Consider the following 20,138-nt stretch of genomic DNA (forward strand, 5'->3'; position numbering starts at 1 on the left):
AAAACATGATGTTTTGGTGCTTAATTTGTAAAATCATAACCTAATTTGATGTTTAATAGGCTTCTCCTTAATCTCTCCTTGTTATCCAACATATTCACTTATCCAACATTCTGCCAACCCGTTTATGTTGGAAAAGTGAGACTCTACTGTATAACAGTTCAGTAGAAAAATATCAAATATATTGTACAGTGGGGATTTTAAAGTAGCTTGTAAGTATTAATTTACTATGAATAGTTACCCCTATGCCTTTAACCATCTGTTTGTTCATACTGAATGGCTGATCAGTATTATGTGGCTGGATCACAATGCCATTAAATGCAGAATTACTGTATACTAAATTTCTGCTTTAGTTCTTGTTTGTGGCTCTTCTCATTCAGAATGTTTAGATTAAAATACTTTAAGAACACACTATAAACATGCAATAAAGTGCAGGAAATCATTAACTTTCACTACTATACTCTATGTCTGTAAAAGGGTGGTTCAAATGTATCAAAGATTTAACTTATCTCATGAGGTAGAATCTGATATTAAGTACAGTAGAGTTCTGGTTAACAACTTCTGGTTATCTGACCTACCGTATTATTCAACATGCTTGCCGGGGGACGAGACTTCGGCAAGCATCCGGTTTGGGGAAGCTCGGTGCGTGTTGCTGCCTAGCAACGTACCAGGCTTCCCTAAACCGGGTGCTTGCTGAAGTCTCGTCCCCTGGCAAGCCTTTTCCCTTCAGCAAGCACCCAAATTTGGAGAAGCCCGGGCCGTGTTGCTAGGCAGCAGCATGGCCCGGACTTCTCTAAACCAGTGGCTTACTGAAGGGAGGAGGCTCTTTCCTTCCGCAAGCACCCGGCTTGCCGGGAGGGATAATACCGCCTCCCTATTAGCCAACAGTTCCAGTTATCCGACATTCAGCCCACCCGTTTATCTCGGATAACCAGAACTCTACTATATTAAGAAATGTCAGAGTGAGTAAATTATTACTATGAGAACAAATGAGGTTTTGACCCATGGAGAGCTGTTTTAGTAGAATGGTAAATTCATTATTATTTTCTCATGCTGTCAACCTATGAACCAAAGATTTCACATAAACACTAAAATATATATTTGGGAGAAAATAATATACAGTACCCAGTAAATTTCTTGCTTGCTTTGTAAAAATGAGACTAAGTCATGCTGTTAATAAATTAAATAATGTTTAAAGGCTGGGAGGGCCTTTGCACAACTAAAGCTTCATGAAGTCTGACTTGGCCACGGTGATCCATGCCTTAGTTACCTCCAGGATGGATTAAAATGAAATGCATTCTACATGGGGCTACCCTTGAAGATAGCCCGGAAACTACAACTAGTCCAACGATTGGCAGCCAGACTGCTAACTGGAGCAACTTACAGGGAGCGGTCAACTCCCCCTCCTGTTTAAGGAGATCCATTGGCTGCCGGTCATTTTCCAGTCCCAATTCAAGGTGAAGATACTCACCTATAAAGCCCTAACCGCTCGGGACCCGTCTACCTTTCCCCCATGAGCCTGCACAATCTCTTAGATCCTCAGGGGAGGCCTTCCTCTCGTTTCCTTCACTATCGCAGGCCCAGCTTCCTGGAACGAAAGAGGGGGCCTTCTCTGTAGTGGCCCCCTAGCTTTGGAATTCTCTCCCTAGGGAGATTAGACTGGCCCCAACCCTGTCTGCCTTTATCAAGCAGCTGAAGACATGGCTCTGCCAGTGTGCGTTTGAATAACCACCAACATGATAGACCCTTATCACTGATACATTACTTCTCAGCACTTTATTTCCCTTCTTATTTATCCTATCCCACATTATCCCAGCTGACTCTCTGACACTGTCCATGCACTTTATTAAAAGGCCTTGAAATCGTGTATTTTCATATGCCCGACCCCTTTTTAGCCATAGTGGTTGATGTTTGTTTCATTGCTTCACTTTGCTTGGTCATTATATGTTTTATTGTATGTTATGTTTTAATCGATTATTTTATTTGATTGTTGTATCTTTGTATTTACTTATCAATATGTGTTTTAAATTGTTATACTTTGTTTCTGTTTTGGGCTCAGCCCCATGTTAGCCGCCCCGAGTCCCTTCGGGGAGATGGTGGCGGGATAGAAAAATAAAGTATGATGATGATGATGATGATGATGATGATGATGATGATGATGATGATGATTATTATTATTATTATTATTATTATTATTAAAAGGAGGGAAAGAACAAATGAAGTGTACCATGTATTTGTTTATAATACTATGAACCCAAATATTGACTTTTAGGCAGTATAATCTCAGGTTGCAAAGGATAGTGTCAGAATCCACTATCCTCAAAGCACCAAATGTTGCTGATGCTTATCCCACAGAACCAGCTAACCAGTTGTTCCCCACAACCATCCTTACCCTTTTCATCCAGGAGAACCATGACACTGTCTCTGTGAGTGTGCCCAAAAAACTGGCCAGCGATAACACTGCTGTGTCTCCGAAAGATTTCTATCAACCTCTCATTGTAGTGTTTCCTCATGGCAGTAATATTTCGCATATAAGGCAGATAGCCTACTGGTACATGCCCTATCACATACACCTAGGGAACCAGAATACAAGCATCACAAGGGGTTCATTTAATACATTTTCTCTCTTTAAGTGGCTATGTCTGTTTTTTATGCTAGGAGATCCCAAATTCAGCAGGTTACATTTCCTTTATGGAAATGTTTTAGGTCCTAAAGTGCTAACCAGATGCATATTATTTCAGCTGCTTCACATTTTTAGACAAAAGCAACTCCAATGTCCAATTTGACATCACCACATCAATTCCTGGGATTTTATATTTGCACTTAAATATTATGTATGGATGATTGTTTGTGGATATCCACTCCCACGGAAGAAGCAAGGAACTGCATCATTAGACAGGTATTTGGCATGGCTTCCCCGCAAAGCAGCGGAGGCCTTCCTGCTGAATTATCCCACTATTACTGTTTCCTCTCAGTAATGCCTACCTTTTCCATGTTCTGTTCCGCTGTTTCTAGTACATTTTCCAGCCATTCAAACTGGTTTGCTGGATCTGTCATATTCAGAGTCATATTGTCAGGAGAATAGTATAAGACTGTATTTAAACTTATTATCCTAAGAGGCTGAGCAGATGAGTTGGGATGAAATATCTGTGTATAAAAACCACCTGTAGGGGGAAAGACCAAATTTACATTTTGCGGTCTCAAATTAGTTGGAAAAAGTAAACATTTTGGGATTAAAATAAAGTAAATGATTGTACTCTGAAATAATTATCCATCCATTATTCATCTTCTACATTCAGATAATCTGCACATTTACAATTACAAATTAACTATTTTATTGCTTTATAAAAGGAAGTCTATAATAGTTCCTGAAATATTTTTTTAACATAAGTATGTAAACACTACTGAGAAAGGCCACATCTGTCATGAAAACATTTAACATTGTGGGGGTTGTCACAAAATGTTTTATTCTGTCACCAAAGAAGAATGATCAGTTTTTCTGATAGTTCAACAACAGAAGGGAGAGGAATTTTCAAACTTGTTGGTATTCCAATGTAATTTATATTAAACACAGGCAACTAAAAATAGGAAATCAATTAAATGAACACTCTTACCTTTTCTTAAGGTATTGACAGCTTCATCAGTAAGCCAAGGTCTCCAGAAATTTGCTGCAGCATTGTAAACTTCATTGGCAGACACGGGCATCTGATCCTTTAAATACAGACATCTCCTTAGATCTGCGACTTCTGATAAAACATGGCCAAATATAACATACAAAGGCATAACTTAACTAATACAATGGGATCTACAATAGGCAGTATGGCACCCATATCTACAGGGGATGTGTTCCCAGACTTTGTGTAGATACACAAAACCACCAAACAAGAGAGAACCCAATTGAAATTGAAAACTTCCAGAGAATACCATAAAGTTATGCTGGAGAACCTAGAAAAAATGCATAGAGTTACTATACTATGTCAGAAGTGGATAAATGAAACCACAGGGATTGGTCCCTGGATATGGGGATCATGCTGTGCCTTATCAGATTTAAAGTTTGCTGTCTTAGCCAATTTCAGTTTCCAAAGTCATTAATCCAAGGGCCCTTCCACACAGCTGAATAAAATCCCACATAATAATAATAATAATAAGTTTATTTTTATATCCCGCTCCCATCTCCCCAGAGGGGACTCGGGGCGGCTCACATGGGGACAAGCCCAGTTTCAACATACAATAAAATACTGCATAATTAAATCAATGTAAAACAGGTAAAATAGTATAAACATACAAACCAGCATAAAACATCAACATCAGAACATTAGAGTCTGAACATAATATACAAACTGTAAGATAAAATTCAGAAGACTCTACAAGAGGCAATTAAGGATCTCATTACAGAGTTTGTTAGCGAGTGTGTATAGCGGAACCAGCAGTGTCCAATTAACACCATGTGCAAAAGACTCAGACCAGGCAGAGGAATTGAAAGAACAAAAGAACTTTACTTGTTGAGTTGAAGTTAAATAAACAGTTCAGCAATCGTACAATGTCCTTGTAGTTGCATAGGATCAATAACTAATCAAACAGCATTCAATATATCCAGCATAGCATATTTAAACTGCTACTTGACCGTAGCTAGAGAGCCTGTCTTTTCTGTGCTCTCTCTGCAAGCCCAGATTCCCAACTGACCAACTGAGCCATCTGCCAGTAAACCGATACATTGTTGAGGCGTGGCTTGCCTCTGCAAAAAACTCAGCTCCCTTTTTGCAGAGATCTTTTGCAAGCAACTTTGCAAGGATTTCTTTACACACACACACACACATAGCAATTTGGCGCAGAGTGGACTCAGGGCGGCTCACATGGGGACAAGCCCAGTTTCAACATACAATAAAATACTGCATAATTAAATCAATGTAAAACAGGTAAAATAGTATAAACATACAAACCAGCATAAAACATCAACATTAGAACATTAGAGTCTGAACATAATATACAAACTGTAAGATAAAATTCAGCAGACTCTGCAAGAGGCAATTAAGGATCTCATTACAGAGTTCAATCAATAAGAGTGGAGTGTGATATCTGCTTTGAACTGGAATATGTGGCAGTGTGGACTCAGATAACCCAGTTCAAAGCAGATATTGTGGATTATCTGCCTTGATATTCTAGATTATATGGCTGTGTGGAAGGGTCCCAAGTTGTAAACTGAAGTGGTAGTTTCAACTAGAGTAGATCTACTAAATCAATATGAACTTAGTTAAATCACAATGATTTCATGGACCTAATCTAAGTGTGGCCCCTGCAGTTTCATATTGCAGTTTAACTACATTATATGGCAGTGTAGGTGGGGTCTGAGGCTAACCATTGCATTTAAACTTTTCTTCTTTAATGATCCTAACACTGTGAGTGCAAACACATTGGACAAATTCATACAACAAGAAAGTGGGAAGGAAAAATGTATGTTCCAAGTTAAAAATCACAACAGATGCGATTTATTTATTTCAAAATGTGAAGAAAATGTATATATCAAAATATTTTAAAAGTGTTATTTATATACACATAAACACACCCCAAGACAGCTGAGCCCAACTCAATTTCATGAATGGAAATTTATTTATCAGTAACAAATTAAGATTTCACTTGGCCAATTGGGCTGCTTAGATACTACAAAATTCAGCACTAGCCTTATTTGTGAAACTTCATCTAATATCAACCAGCAGTATGAGAAAAACCAAAGCTGAAAAAGATGGCGCTGAAATTAATTTTTTTTTCTGGTAACAGTTTTTTTATGTATATACCTGAGGGGCTTTAGAGGGTTATATTCTAGTTCTCTTTTCACATTCTGACTACAACCACTGATTCTACTATCCTTTTATTCTGATACTTCATTCTGCTCCATGCGGAAGCCTGACTTTTTGCTGGAATCAGATAACATGGACTATTTTAAGAAAGCCATTGTAAAACCTATTGCATTGCTGAGATATCCACAAGTGTCATTGTGCACCCTGCTATAGTAAAGGCCCTAGAAAAACTGATTTAGTAATAACCTAACAATAGCCATGCCATTTTTTCATTTTTTAGTTTCTGACTCATTAAGACAACAATAAAGAAGAAATCCCAGTTAAGATGTCATAGAGACCTAATCACAGACAACAAAACCATGGCTTGTTTACCAGTGCTATTAACAAGAACAACTAACTAGGAACAATTGAGGAATGTGCAATACCAGAAAGTTTATTCTTTCACAATGAACCACAGTTCCAAAGAACTCTGGTTAATCATAATGTCAAAATACAAGCAGTGAAAGTCTGGTTATAATCCAAAGATATTACTAGACTTTTCACAAAAATAAACTAATGCATTTAAATAAATTTAGGCTCAAATGCACTAATATATATATATTTTTCGTGTGAGGAGCGACTTGAGAAACTGCAAGTCACTTCTGGTGTGAGAGAATTGGCCGTCTGCAAGGATGTTGCCCAGGGGACGCCCGGATGTTTAATGTTTTACCATCCTGTGGGAGGCTTCTCTCATGTCCCCGCATGGGGAGCTAAAGCTGACAGATGGAAGCTCACCCCACTCCCGGGATTCAAATGTTTCAGCTGATCTTTCCACTAGATATTATCAGTTAAAATTCCAAGCCTCTAATTATTTTAACAATTAAAATTCAACTCAATTGCAAGATCTGTATGTCAGTTTAGTATCGGCAAGTCCAAACAGTCCTGTGTAAATACAAAATATAAAAATTTGCCATATATGCCACCTTCCTCTGCCAGAGGGGATCTTGAAACTCAAGGGCATTTTGGAGTCTATATTGTTTGCAACATAACCAATTGATCAAAACCATTTCAACACTGACACGCAAGAAAAAAACCCCAATAGTACAGTTGTACTTTATATATTGAAATATAGGACCTGTAGGAAAACACATTTTAAAAAACTGCAAGCAATTGAAGAATTTCTGAATCATATATATGTCCTATGAAATTTTAAAACAGTGTTATATACATTTACTTGTGTATACACTTAATTCAGCATGAGTAAACTAACAGAGTATCAGGCTAACATACTATTAACATACTTGAGAAACATGTTTATACCTGTGGCCAATAGTCATGATTTCCCAATGCAGGAAAAACCTGGAGATCTGGGAGAAAGCTTCTTATGGTAGAAGTCAAGTTACCAATAATGTCGATGACTATTTTTGTGGACAGCTCTTTCACTGGAACATGAGGAGGACTGTCTCTTTAAGTAAAAGGAAAAGCAAAAGTAAAAAAAAAAGATGATAGTTTGTGGTTGTAGAAATTAAACTGGGTTTTTTGGTGCAATATCACATACAAAGAACAATATAATGGCAGTCTCCAAGTTAAGAACAAAACTCCAGCCAAATATGTGTGTGTGTTTTGGATAGCATAGGGAAGGGTTAATACCCCTGTGGTGTTTGTTTTGCTGTCTGTGCCTCTGTTCAAAAGATTTTATCTCACTTTCTGTACCAATGATAATTGGATTTTGAAAAAGAAATGGCATGTTGTGGACAGAAGGATTGGAGAGAAAGCTTCAAGGCCTGTCCACACAGCCATATAATCCAGAATATCAAGGGAGATAACTCACAATACCTGCTTTGAACTGAGTTATTTGAGTCCACACTGCCATATAATCCAGTTCAATATGGATTTTACACAGCTGTGTGGAAGGGGCCTCAGGGCCCTTCCACAAAGCCTTTTATCCCAGTATCTGATCCCAGGTTTTCTGTTTATTACAGAGAATGTGGCAGTGCGGACTCATATAATCCAGTTTAAAGCAGAAAGTCTGGAATCAGATCCTGGGATATAGGGCCTGTCTGGAAGGACCTTCCGTTGAGATTCCTTTTCCCCATGATAATTCTTTCAGGAGGGCATTTCCCTTTTGAGGGGTAGATTTCTCTCACTTCCTGTTGTCTCACCCCCTTTTTAAACTGTGAGTTGTTTGTAAGTCAGATGACTGTAACTCAGAGACTGCCTGCATACTATAATTAACATATGCCAACAGTTTGAAATGAACAAACAAACATGAAAGGTTTTCATGTGTCATAAATATTGTTTTATAACCAACTTCCCAATTAAAAAGAACAGCAGCTTGTGCAACTTTCAGTTTCCAGTATTCATGTCTAACTAGTCCAGAAAATGGAACTTTATTAATCCTTTCATTTGCTTCCATGTGAGATCTGGAGAAAGAGAAGACACTACAATATTGCACATCTTAAATGAAAACTAGAGAGATGGGGAATCAGTCCTTTGATGGGAATAGAGCCAGTATGATGTTGTAGTTTGATGTTAGGCTAGGACTCCCAGTGACAAAGGTATGGATCCCATTGAGCCATGGAAACATGTTTTCAGCAAGTTACATTTTTAGAGGAAAGAAATGGAAAAACCCCTCTGCACAAATCTTGTCAAAGAAATCTGTAAAGATGTCAGGCAGGAGGAGAAATCTTTTTTAATCCCACCTCTGACACCAATTGTGGAGAAGGATGATGTTTTTATTAAATTATATTATATATATAACTATATCCGCTGCCACCAGTTATTAAAGATGCTTTTATTTAAAAGCTGCCACCAAATTATAGAGGTTTTAAAATGTTGCCACCAAATTACAAAGGGGATCATCAATTCTTGCCACCACTATAGGAATACGTAGCTACTAGCTACTTAGAGAGAAGACTTTTATTTTTCTTCTTTCTTCTTGTTTACTCTTGATGTGTGTATGTATGACAGAGACTGAGATGTTTGAAGGAATAATAACACATTTATTTAGGCACAAGCTTGATGGTTACAATGACTTTTCTTCTTGTTTGAGGCATGTTACTGAACAGTTCTAATAACAGAATGAGGTGATTCAAACGTCCTAAAATGTCACTTCTTTCTCTACTGCCTAAACCTGCAGTTGCCCTGTGAATTTCAGTCACAGACTATCTGTTCCTTATCTGGAAACAGGTTACCTTAAAATAAGTCACCAAACTTATTTTAAACTGACTCAAATCCAACCTTTGAGCCACCCTGATTCTCCAACTGAGAATCAGTCTTAACTGCAATTCCTCCGATTACAGACTACCTTAAAATAAGTCACCAAACTTATTTTATCCCTAATCCCCTAACTTAGGATCAGCCTTCCCTGAGCTTCACCAGAGCGCACACACCCTTAAAATAAGTCACCAAACTTATTTTAAATTGACTCAAAATGATCAATTGAGTCTCCCTGATTCTCCAACTGAGAATCAGTCTTCCCTGTAATTCATCCAATTACAGACTACCTTAAAATAAGTCACCAAACTTATTTTATCCCTGATCCCCTAACTTAGGATCAGCCTTCCCTGAGCTTCAACAGAGCCCATACTTCCCTGTGGTTCGCTGACCACAGACACACTGACTGACTGAGTTTTCCCTCCAAATTCTGCTTTCTCTTCAGCTAACCCAGTTGGCTCCGCCCCCTTCTCCATGGCAACCAACTCTGAGTGCTGAGTAACTGAAATGTTAACCCTTTTTAAAACACAGTTAAACCTGACTTTTAAAATGCAGTTAAACATGACATCTGTAAACTAAAATAAAAACACACTTCTTTACAAAATCCTATGGTAATATGGCCCTAAAACAGAGCCCCCTCCTACACTACCATATAAAATCCAGATTATCTGCTTTCAACTGAATTATATGGCAATGTAGAAGGGGCCTAATAGTAACTGGAGTATCACATACTATGTTGGGGTTGTTGTATTTTCTGGGCTGTATTGCCATGTTCCAGAAGCATGATGTATGGCCATACAGCCCGGAAAACACACAACAACCCTGTGATTCTGGTCGTGAAAGCCTTCGACAACACACATTTTGTTATTTTTATGTGCCTTCAAGTCAACTCTGGCCTCTTGTATACTGCCATATAATCCAGATTATCAAAACAGATGTTGATGAAAATAATAATAATAATAATAATAATAATAATAATAATAATAATAATGCTTTATTTTTCTATCCTGCCACTATCTCCCCAAAGGGACTCGGGGTGGCTAACATGGGGCCAAGCCCAAAACAGGGACAAAACACAACAAGTTGAAACAAGGTTCAATAACTAAAAACAGTATCCACACAACAATCAAATAAAATAATCAATTAAATAATTCAATTACAGTTAAAACACAGAATACAGTATACTACCATCGTTACTATATAAAAATGAGGTAAAACCAAGCATCACCACTGATGGATAAAATGGGGACGGTCATATAAAAGTGAATCATTTCAAGATCATTTAATAAGGTGCATGGACAAGTGTTGAAGAGTTGCCTGAAAAGATTTGGAATAAGATGGACAGGGAGGAAAATAAAGTGTGAGGAAGCAGTATATCAATGATGGGGGTCTATCATGCTGTTGGTTGTTCAAATGCACACCAGAAGAGCCATGTTTTAAGCTGTTTAACCATCCAGCAATTAATCTGAATGTTATATGACAGTATAGAAGGGGCCTTAAACAACAGCTTCCACTATCACTCACCCCTGGCCATGTTGGTTGTGGCTCATTAGACCTGCAATCCAGGTACCACTGCAATCCAGGTACCAGGCCATGGTTGTTGGGGGGAAGCACTCAATCTTTTTCAGTGAATTCTAGATCACCTGTAGAAGTAACATTTCTGCAATACCTTGGGAAAATATGGCAATACCTTCATGCCTCAGGGTTTTAAAACCAACAGAATATGTATTTCTTTCCTAAAGTTAATGTAACTTTTTTTAAAGGAAGATATATAATAAATAATAAATAATATTGAATGACTGAGGATGGTGCAATATCACTGCCTTGCAGCGTTTTAATTTTTGTATACTTTTTATCATGTTTTAATTGTTTTGTTTTATAGTATATTTGTTGCTGGCCCTCGTGGCAGAATGTAAGCCGCTCCGAGTCCCCTCGGGGAGAAGGGCAGGGTATAAATGCATGTAATAAATAAATAAAATAATAATTAGCCTATATAAATTTGCTGTGATGTTTCAAGTAATTTTCTGTTGGAAATACTGGTGCCTTACTTACCCTGTCCATATCATGAAAGATGCCTGTTGATCAGAATCTTTTATGTACTGCAAAGCTGATAAAATAAGTTGATATGGAGAATCACACATAAAATCTCCAAATAGGCCAGGGTTGGAGGCATTTTTTCCTTTGGAAGAGGCACATACCCGAGTGTGATTCCTTGAAATGTGGTAGCTGGGGTCCAAGTGTAAATCAGTGATATGCCAGAACTCCCCTGTTTTTAGAGGGGGAAAATAATAGAAGTTAGATACAGGTTTTTCTTATTGAGCTACTGAATACTGCAACCCTAAAAATTAAAATTCAGGGTAAGTAAACACTACTTTGAACATGTTCAAATTTGCCTGTGTTTGATTGCTTCATTGATGTGGAGTAAGGGGCTTTCATGTGGGCAGTCCTTTACCAAGCACTGACATTTCTTTCCCAAAATCCTGCTTCACGAGTCTGGCTTCGTAAGTTTTTAAAAATAATTTAATCATTCAAAAAACCAAAATTTCAAAATATCTTTTTTTTTTGTCATTTCCCTTCATCGTATTCTTGACTTTTGAAGTTGTGGTACTAGTATCGTGTTTCCCCGAAAATCTTATATTAATTTTTGCTCCCAAAGATGTGCTAAGTCTTATTTTCAGGGGATGACTTATTTTTCCATGAAGAAGAATTCACATTTATTGTTGAACAAAAAAAATGAACATTATATACTGTACAGTAGTTGTCATCACAAACCAGCATAACCAGACAAACTGTGAATTCTATCAAAAATGTCTTGTTACTACCATTATTTCCATGTACAACAATCTATGATATGTACATTTACTAATCCTGCATGCTCTGGTGTTCTGTTCAGCAGGCATGCTTCCAAACAAAAACTTCGCTAGGTCTTACTTTCAGGGGAGGCCTTATATTTAGCAATTCAGCAAAACCTTTACTAGGTCTTATTTTCAGGGGATGTCTTATTTTTGGGGAAACAGGATAGCTTTTTAAATTTCAGACTTTCACAATTGAGAGTATTGAGACTGGGAGGAAAATCCACTATTCCCAAAGTGGTGTCTAGTTAAGATCAGTGCCTTGGGTCTACTCCAGAGTAGCAGGATTGGCAGGGAAAGCCAAGTATCCCCAAAGTCTTTTCCCATGGCTTTCTTTTTTTTAAAAAAAAATGGAGTGGGTGGGAACTGCAAATGGATTATTTCAGGAGAAAAAGCAAGAAATAAGATGTGATGGGATCTGAGAAATGATATGATTTGCTTTATAATGCAACGGGACATAATGCCACAGTAATATGACACTCTCCCCCACCTCCCACCCCCGGTGGGATAACGTCCTAACTTACTATATTGTTAGGACACCTTCCAACCTTGTGATAATTACACATTAGAATAGAGGTGGGTAAAATGATTATAGGCCCTGATGGGAAAAGGAAGAAACAGCCTGATACTGTACAACTGTTTAGGAAATGAATAGCATGAAGGAAGGGAACATAATCCTGAGGGAGAGTTCAAAGTCCTTGTTCTCAAAACACTGCATACCTTCAGCAACAGCAAACTTCTTTATTATCCTTTGAGCAGTTATTTGCTTGGTATGTGATGCATTGTGTGTAGTATAACACTCTTGATAGTAAGAGCTACTAAAGGGCACTGAAGATTAACACCATAGAATTTAATGGGCTTAAAGAGATGTAAAGGTTATATATTCAAAATCTGTGGACTAAGAAAGAATATTAAATACAAGCTGAGTATCCCTTATCTAAAAGGCTTAGAATAAAAAGTTGTTTGGGGTTTTTTTCTGAATTTGCAAATAACTGTATTTGCACATGTGTACATAATCTTAAGGATGGGGCCCAAGTCTAAACATAAAGTATTTTATGTTTCACATGCATATTATACTTTATTTATAAATTTGTGCCTGAGATAAAGTGTGTGTACATGAAAGCATCAGAAAGCAAAGATGTCATGACTTCAGCCATCTTAGTGGACAATTTTGGCATATCCAATTTCAGATAAGGCGTGCTTTATAGGACAGATGCTGAGATAAAACACTATGCTATCAGAATTGTGCCACAAATAGTTCTCTAACTCTAAAGCACCCAAAGTGGTGGCACAAGGACTAGTGCTACCAATTTGTGCTGACTTTCCAAAAATGAACAATCCTAGCGAATTGATCCAAATATGGAAACAGTCCCCAGCATTTTAGAGGGTGGGGGGAGTCCCTCAGCCCAAGTAGCACTAGACTGGTGCATTGCGTGCCGGATATCATTGGGACCTTTTCTAGTCATTTTCAGCACACAGATTACAAAATCTTCTGTCTTTCTCTATTATGCACCAGATATCACTAGTATACTTTTTATCTATCTCCAGTGAAGTGAGCTTATAAAATCGTCTGTTTTGCTCTATCAAGACATGTCATGTTTCTGAACACTGTAACCTGGATTAGGACTAAATATATCCAGATGACAGCAAGGCAACTTTAGCTTATTCAAATGATCCCTGTCACATTCTCTGAAAACCTCCCTTGTTGTCTCCATTAAAAAGATCTTGTCCCTTTAACATCAGTGTGACAGGTTGAAATTCAATGGAAACTTGAATGTCATGTCTGCCCTGATGCCATAACCTTATTATAAATAGAACAGATTAGATGGTAAAACCATTCCTGAACTGTATCTCTTCATAGAGTATATAACATATGCCAACTCAAGACATTTTGCTGCTTGGAACAATGGACCAGATGGAGCTCCTCCTCTCTTCAAAACCATATACAGAAGCCAAATGGACTCATAAATGAATCTCACACCAACACTGGCAATTGAACTGAAGTTTTCAATGCATCTGAAGATAGCAGGATGATTTGGAAAGTGCAGGACAGACTGGAGACATGGAAGGAAGGAATGGAAGATTATTCTTTCCTGGAATCCACCAACCTCAAAAAGTTGCATTAGTTCTGTTGAATGCTCACATATAGCAAAACTTTTATGCACAGAAGTCTGGCATTAATCATTACAGTTCTTGGGATTGTTGTTGCAAGCAAAGCCTACAATACTATGTTGCCATATACCCCATCCTTTAGAACAGGGATCCCCAAAGCAAGACCCGTATGCCAGATACAGCCCTCCAAAACCATTGACCTGGTCCCTGCCTTAAACTTTAGACTTAGGGCTGTCCTAAGTCTTAAATGACTTGAAAGCACACAACAACAACAACAATTCAAATTAATTTGACTCTCTCATCAGCCAAAAGTAGGTCCAAACTTCCCATTGAAATATTGGTAAGATTATGTTGGTTAAAATTGTACTTCACTTTAAATAATATATTGTTATTTCATTTATTTGAACTACAAATAAGATATGTGCAATGTGCATAGGAATGTGATCTTTTTTTAAAAAAAACTACTCTCTGCCCCCGCTTTGGTCTCTTAAAAGTATTCTTAAAAACATTTTAAGAGATCATGCTTAAAAAGTTTTAATACCCCTGCTTTAAAAGCATGTTTTTGTTTCAGGACACCAGATAAGAATAGAAAACCTGCAGTAAAATGAGACAGAGAGTGTCTGACTTGCCCAAAGTCACCCAGTGGGCTTCCATGGCTGAGTGGGATCTCAACCTTGGTCTCCAGAGTTCAGTGCTTAACTAGTCACTCTCTAGACTGGCTGGAGTGGAATCCCATTCTTTCCTAGTTCATCCTTGCACCGCAGTTTACCACAGAAATGCTGATGCAATCTGAAAATCTGGTTACTCCTCCAGCCCTCCTTCACAATGGCCTAAATGTTGGTTCTATTAAAACCCCTTAAACTAGGCTCCTTCTATGCAGCTGTATAAAATTCACATTCCACAGAATGGTAAAACAAGCATCCAGGTGTCCTCTGGCCAACATCTCTGCAGATAGCCAATTTGCTCACACCAGAAGTGACTTGCAGTTTTTCAAGTCGCTCCTGACATGAAAAAAATTGATCCACTTTAAATCCAGTAGCTGTCTCCTGCAGAATTCTGGGGTTTGTAGTTTAGTGAGACCCAGTACCTCTCTGGATGAGCAGTTTAAAAGCCCCTTCCTAAACTACAAGCCCCAGAATTCTGCAGGAGACAGCAACTTGATCCATGCTCTAGTGTGATGAGGTCCTTAGATAATCCAGTTCAAAACAGATAATGTGGATTTTCTGCTTTGATAACCTGGATTATCTGTCAATGTAGAAGGAACCCTAGACAAGGGAAAAAGAAGGGAAGGGGAGGCTCAATGCTGTGGAATTACAGGAGTTGTATCCGCCAAAGAGTGCTGGTGCAGCATCAAACTACAACTCCTATTATTCCATAGCTTTGAGCCATGGCAGGCATCAAACTGCATTAATTCTACAATGTAGAGGCACCCTGAGATGCCTACATATGATGAGCCCTGTCTAATTGTTGCTGTTGTGGTGGTGATTTTGTGGTACCCACATTCTCCCATGCAGGAACACACAGGCAAAGCACCTCCGACAGACAGCCATCTAGCCTCTGCTTAGAAACCTCCAGAGAAGGAGCCTCTGTCAAACATACTGGCCTCTCACCATGCATGGAAACTGGGAAGAGCAACATTTTTTATCATGTCAGAAGCGACTTGAAGAACATGCTGCAAGTCGCTTCAGGTGTAAGAGAATTGGCCATCTACAGAGATGTTGCCCAGGAAATTGCCGGTTATGTTGTTACCATCTTGTTGGGAGGCTTCTCTCATGTCCCCAACATAATGAAATATAATATATTGCCATCCATTAAAATTCATTATACATAAACTAATTAATGTGGTTGGCAGTTTAGTGAGCTTGTAGTTTAGTGAGGCCGAGGGCTGTCTTGCTGAGTATTCTCCCCTAAATTACAAACCCCAGAATTCTGCAGGAAGCAGCAACTGGATTTAAAGTAGATCCATGTTCTAGAGCAGGCATGGGCAAACTTCGACCCTCCCGGTGCTTTGGATTTCAACTCTCATAATTCCTAACAGCCTACTGACTGTTAGGAATGGTAGGAGTTGAAGTCCAAAACACCGGGAAGGCCAAAGTTTGCCCATGTCTGCTCTAGTGTGATGGGGTCCCCAAAACACCCATTTGAAAGATGGCATATGTGCAAAACATAGCATAATGATTGGAACATAAATCATAATATAAAACTGGGTTGCTGTGAGTTTTCTGGGCTGTACGGCCATGTTCCAGAAGCATTCTCTCCTGACATTTCACCCACATCTAGGGCAGGCAATCCTCAGAGGTTGAGAGATCTGTTGGAAACGAGGCAAGTGTGGTTTATATATTGGTGGAAGATCCAGGGTGGGAGAAAGAACTCTTGTCTGTTTGAGGCAGCTGATTTTAAAGTAGATATAACTGATTTTAATGTTTGTGTATATTTATAATTATAATTATTTTATGTCCCAGCATGGAGTTCTTGCCGTATATATGATGTACTCCACCCTAAGTCCACTTTGTGTGAGAAGGGCGGAATATAAACATTTTAAATAAATAAATAAAGGACATGGACAGGTTGACTTTTTTATTGAAAGATAACACAGGGAGACCTGTGACTCCCAACATTGGAAATTGTTTCGGGAATATATGATTTTGCAACAGAGCGAAACAGACTATTAAAATAATAATAAGAAAAAAAGAATGAAAGACTCAGACCTAAAAATAAAAAAGAGGGAAGAATATAATCAATAAATAAATGGACTTAGGTCTTAAAGATGAAGACGATACAAAGAAGAAGATTGGGAAGCCAAGATAGTTTCCTATTCATGCCACCCTGCTATCCCATATCCCCACCTTCATTTCCAATCCCATTCCCATTCCCCTTTCTTTCTCTCCCCCTTTTTTCCCTTCCTATTTCACCTATTAATAATTAAGAAAACTCTGAATAAATATATTTTGAAAATAAATAAATAACTGTTGCAAATGGCCACCTGGACCTTCCATAGATATATAAATAAACCCCATTTGCTTAGTTTCCAACAGACATCACAACCTCTGAGGATGCCTGCTATTCTCTCCAGGAGGAGAGAATGTTTCTAGAATATGGCCATACAGCCCAGAAAACTCACAGCAACCCAGTGATTCTAGCCATCAAAGCCTTCGACAACACATAATGTAAAAAAAGTATCTGGATAGGCCAGCTAGAAGATGTGTCAAGACAAGGGGAGCCTCTAAACTGCAACATTAATGCAGTTTGACACCACTATCCTGCCTCATCACTCCAGAGCATGGATCCACTTTAACTCCAGTTTCTGCCTCCTGCAGAATTCTGGGGTTTGTAGTTTGGTGAGGCCCAGTACCTGTCTGACTGAGCTGTTTAAAGGCCCCTCCCTAAAGTAGATTTAAAGTGGATCCAAACTCTAGTGCAGAGATCCTCCAATATTTTAAACAGAGGGCCAACCCCCCTCCCTCAGACTGTTGGGTGGGCAGACTATAGTTTGAAAAAAACATGAATGAATTTCTATGCACACAGCACATATCTTATTTGGCGTATAAAAAAATGAATGAATAATACAATATTTAAAATGAAGAATTTTTTAACCAATATAAATGTACCAGTATTTCAATGGGAAATGTGGGCTTGCTTTTGGCTGATGAGATGGTGAAGTTAATTAGGAGTGTTGTTGTGTACCTTCAAGTCATTTCAGACTATGGGTGACCCTATGTCTAAATGTTAGGGTGGGGCCATAAATGACCTTGGAGGGCCACATCTGGCCCAGGGGCCTTAGTGAGAGGACCTCTGCTCTAGTGTGATGAGGTCCCGAGGATGGGAGGGAGCTGTAGTCCAGCAAGGCCCTTGAACCTTCTCTGCAGAAGAGTGCTGGGGCCTTGTTGTTGTTTATTCCTTCAGTCACTTCCCACTCTTTGTGGCCTCACGGACCAGAGCTCCCTGTCGGTCGTGGCCACCCCAAGCTTCTTCAAGGTCAAGCCAGTCACTTCAAGGATACCATCCATCAGGACCGTAGCCAGAAAAAAAATTTCGGGAGGCATTTTGAAAATTTCGGTTCGGGGCGGGGGGGGGGGGTTGAACCCTTGACCCCCCCCCCCCCCCCGGGTTCAGACCTGTCAATATCTGATTGAGATAGTGCCTGGAGGGACTCTTATTTTTTTGCATCTCATAGACTTAGCATGGGGATTTGATTAACCAGTTAAAATTCATGCGTAAACCAGGTTTTTTTTAACCCCCCCCCCTTTACAGGCCTTCCATCCCTCTTGCCCTTGGCCGGCCCCTCTTCCTTTTTCCTTCCTTTTCCCCCAGCATCATTCTCTTCTCTTTCCTGCCTTCTCATGACGTGGCCAAAGTACTTCAGCTTTGCTGGGGCCTTAGCAAAGTCCAGCTCTGAGGATTCCCTAGCCTTGAGCCTTGCCAGTTCAAGCCGTGTCAGACTGCATTAATTCCACAGCGTAGAGGCAGCCAAGGAAACCTCCGTCTGGCGCGCCAGGCCTTGGCAGAAGCGAGGTTCCCCGGGGCTACTTCCAGCTCGGTCTCCCTCCCTCCCCCCCTCTCCGTCCTCTTCCTCTTCCTTGGCTCGCCTGGGCGTCGCGGGCCGGAGGCGACCTCGGCTGTCCCGAAGCTGCCTTTGGCCACGAGGGAGGAGGGAGGGAGGAGGGAGGGAGGAGGGGCGGCACTCACCCGGGCGGGGGGCCGGCGCGGCGCGGAGGGTCAGGGCGCACAGCAGCAGGAGCGGCAGGAGCAGCAGCCCCCAAAGGGACAGCGACAGGCAAGGACTCGCCATGCCCGCCGCAGCCTCGCTTCCGTCCCGGGACAAGCTCTCTCCCGTGACGCCTTCAGGAGGAGGAGGAGGCAGAGAACAAGCGCGGCCCCTTCTTTCCTTCCTTCCTTCTTCCCTTCCCTTGCTTTGCTTTCTCTCTCTTCGCCCACGAAGCCCTGAAAGTAAATCCCTGATCCCTTCCCCCCTCCTTCCCTCTTTCCTTCCTTCAGTTCCTTCTCCTCGCTCAAGTTTCACCTGCAGGCTGTGTTTTTGTTGGCCAGCCTAGAAAGACAGGTCTTCGTATGTTGTCATCTGAACGCTGTCCAAAACATAAGTCAGAAAAAGGGGCGAGGAGGGGGAGGGAGAAAGGACCCTTCGGGAGCGGCGCAGCCCAGGTGCCTCGAAAACGCAGTTTCTAATGGTCTGCTTCGAACTGGAATATGTGGCAGTGTGGACTTAGGGCCCTTCCACACAGGTATATAATCCAGAATATCAAGGCAGAAAATCCCACAATATCTGCTTTGAACTGGGTCCACACTGCCATATATTCCTCAACCAGATAATGTGGGATTTTCTTCAGCTGTGTGGAAGGGGCCTCAGATAACCCAGTTCAAAACAAATATTGTGGGATTTTCTGCTTTGATATTCTGGGTTATATGGCTGTATGGAAGAGCCCTGGGTCTACACTGCCCTATATTCCAGGATCTGATCCCATGTTGTCTTCTTTTTCAAGAATATCTACCAGTGTAGAGTCATAAAATCCAGTTCAAAGCAGATAATCAGGGATCTGATCCTCATAAAGGGCAGTGTAGAGCCAGCCTCGAAAGAAAAAGGTTTCTCTCCTTAGGGTCCCAATGGCAGACATTCAACTGGTAGAGCTCTGGGCCCCCTTTTACACTGCCCTATATGCCAGGATCTGATCCCAGAAATTGATTTGAACTGGATTATATGAGTCTTTGCCAGATTTTTTTATATTTTTATGTCAGGAACAACTTGAGAAACTGCAAGTTGCTTCTGGTGTGAGAGAATTGGCTGTTTGCAAGGATGTTGTCCAGGGGACTCCCAGATGGTTTTGATGTTTTACTATCCTGTGAGAGGCTTCTCTCATGTCCCCATATGGAACTGGAGCTGACAGAAGGGAAGTCACCCTGCTCCCCGGATTCAAAGCGCTGACCTTTTGGTCAACAGTTCTGCCAGCACAAGGGTCATTGCGCCACCAGGGGCTCCACATTACCAGATAATCTGGGACAAGAAAATCTGGGATAAGATCCTGGGATATAGGACAGTGGAGATCCAGTTTGGGCCCTAGTCCAAAGACAGGGAAGTGTCATGCTTTGAGGTTGATTCTACACTGCCATATACTGCAGATTGAACTACATTGTAAAGTCAGTGTTGAACCATATAATGCAGTTCAAACTGCAT

At 40.1% G+C, this 20,138-nt stretch overlaps 1 protein-coding gene across 1 annotated transcript in view; it reads right to left on the bottom strand.

Annotated features, from left to right (window-relative positions):
- Positions 1-18,939, bottom strand: part of smpdl3a (sphingomyelin phosphodiesterase acid like 3A) — a 34,160-nt gene extending 15,221 nt beyond the window's left edge. Inside the window, exons 1-6 of the mRNA XM_003215588.4 lie at positions 18,638-18,939; positions 11,040-11,253; positions 7,092-7,236; positions 3,612-3,708; positions 2,983-3,161; positions 2,390-2,570 (exon numbers count right to left, since the gene is read on the bottom strand). Coding sequence (XP_003215636.1) covers positions 2,390-2,570; positions 2,983-3,161; positions 3,612-3,708; positions 7,092-7,236; positions 11,040-11,253; positions 18,638-18,740 — 919 coding nt within the window. The 5' untranslated portion in view covers positions 18,741-18,939. The remainder of the gene's footprint in view (positions 1-2,389; positions 2,571-2,982; positions 3,162-3,611; positions 3,709-7,091; positions 7,237-11,039; positions 11,254-18,637) is intronic.
- Positions 18,940-20,138: the final 1,199 nt, after the last annotated feature.

This window comes from Anolis carolinensis, chromosome 1 (assembly GCF_035594765.1).
Source record: "Anolis carolinensis isolate JA03-04 chromosome 1, rAnoCar3.1.pri, whole genome shotgun sequence".
Taxonomy (NCBI): Eukaryota; Metazoa; Chordata; class Lepidosauria; order Squamata; family Dactyloidae; genus Anolis; species Anolis carolinensis.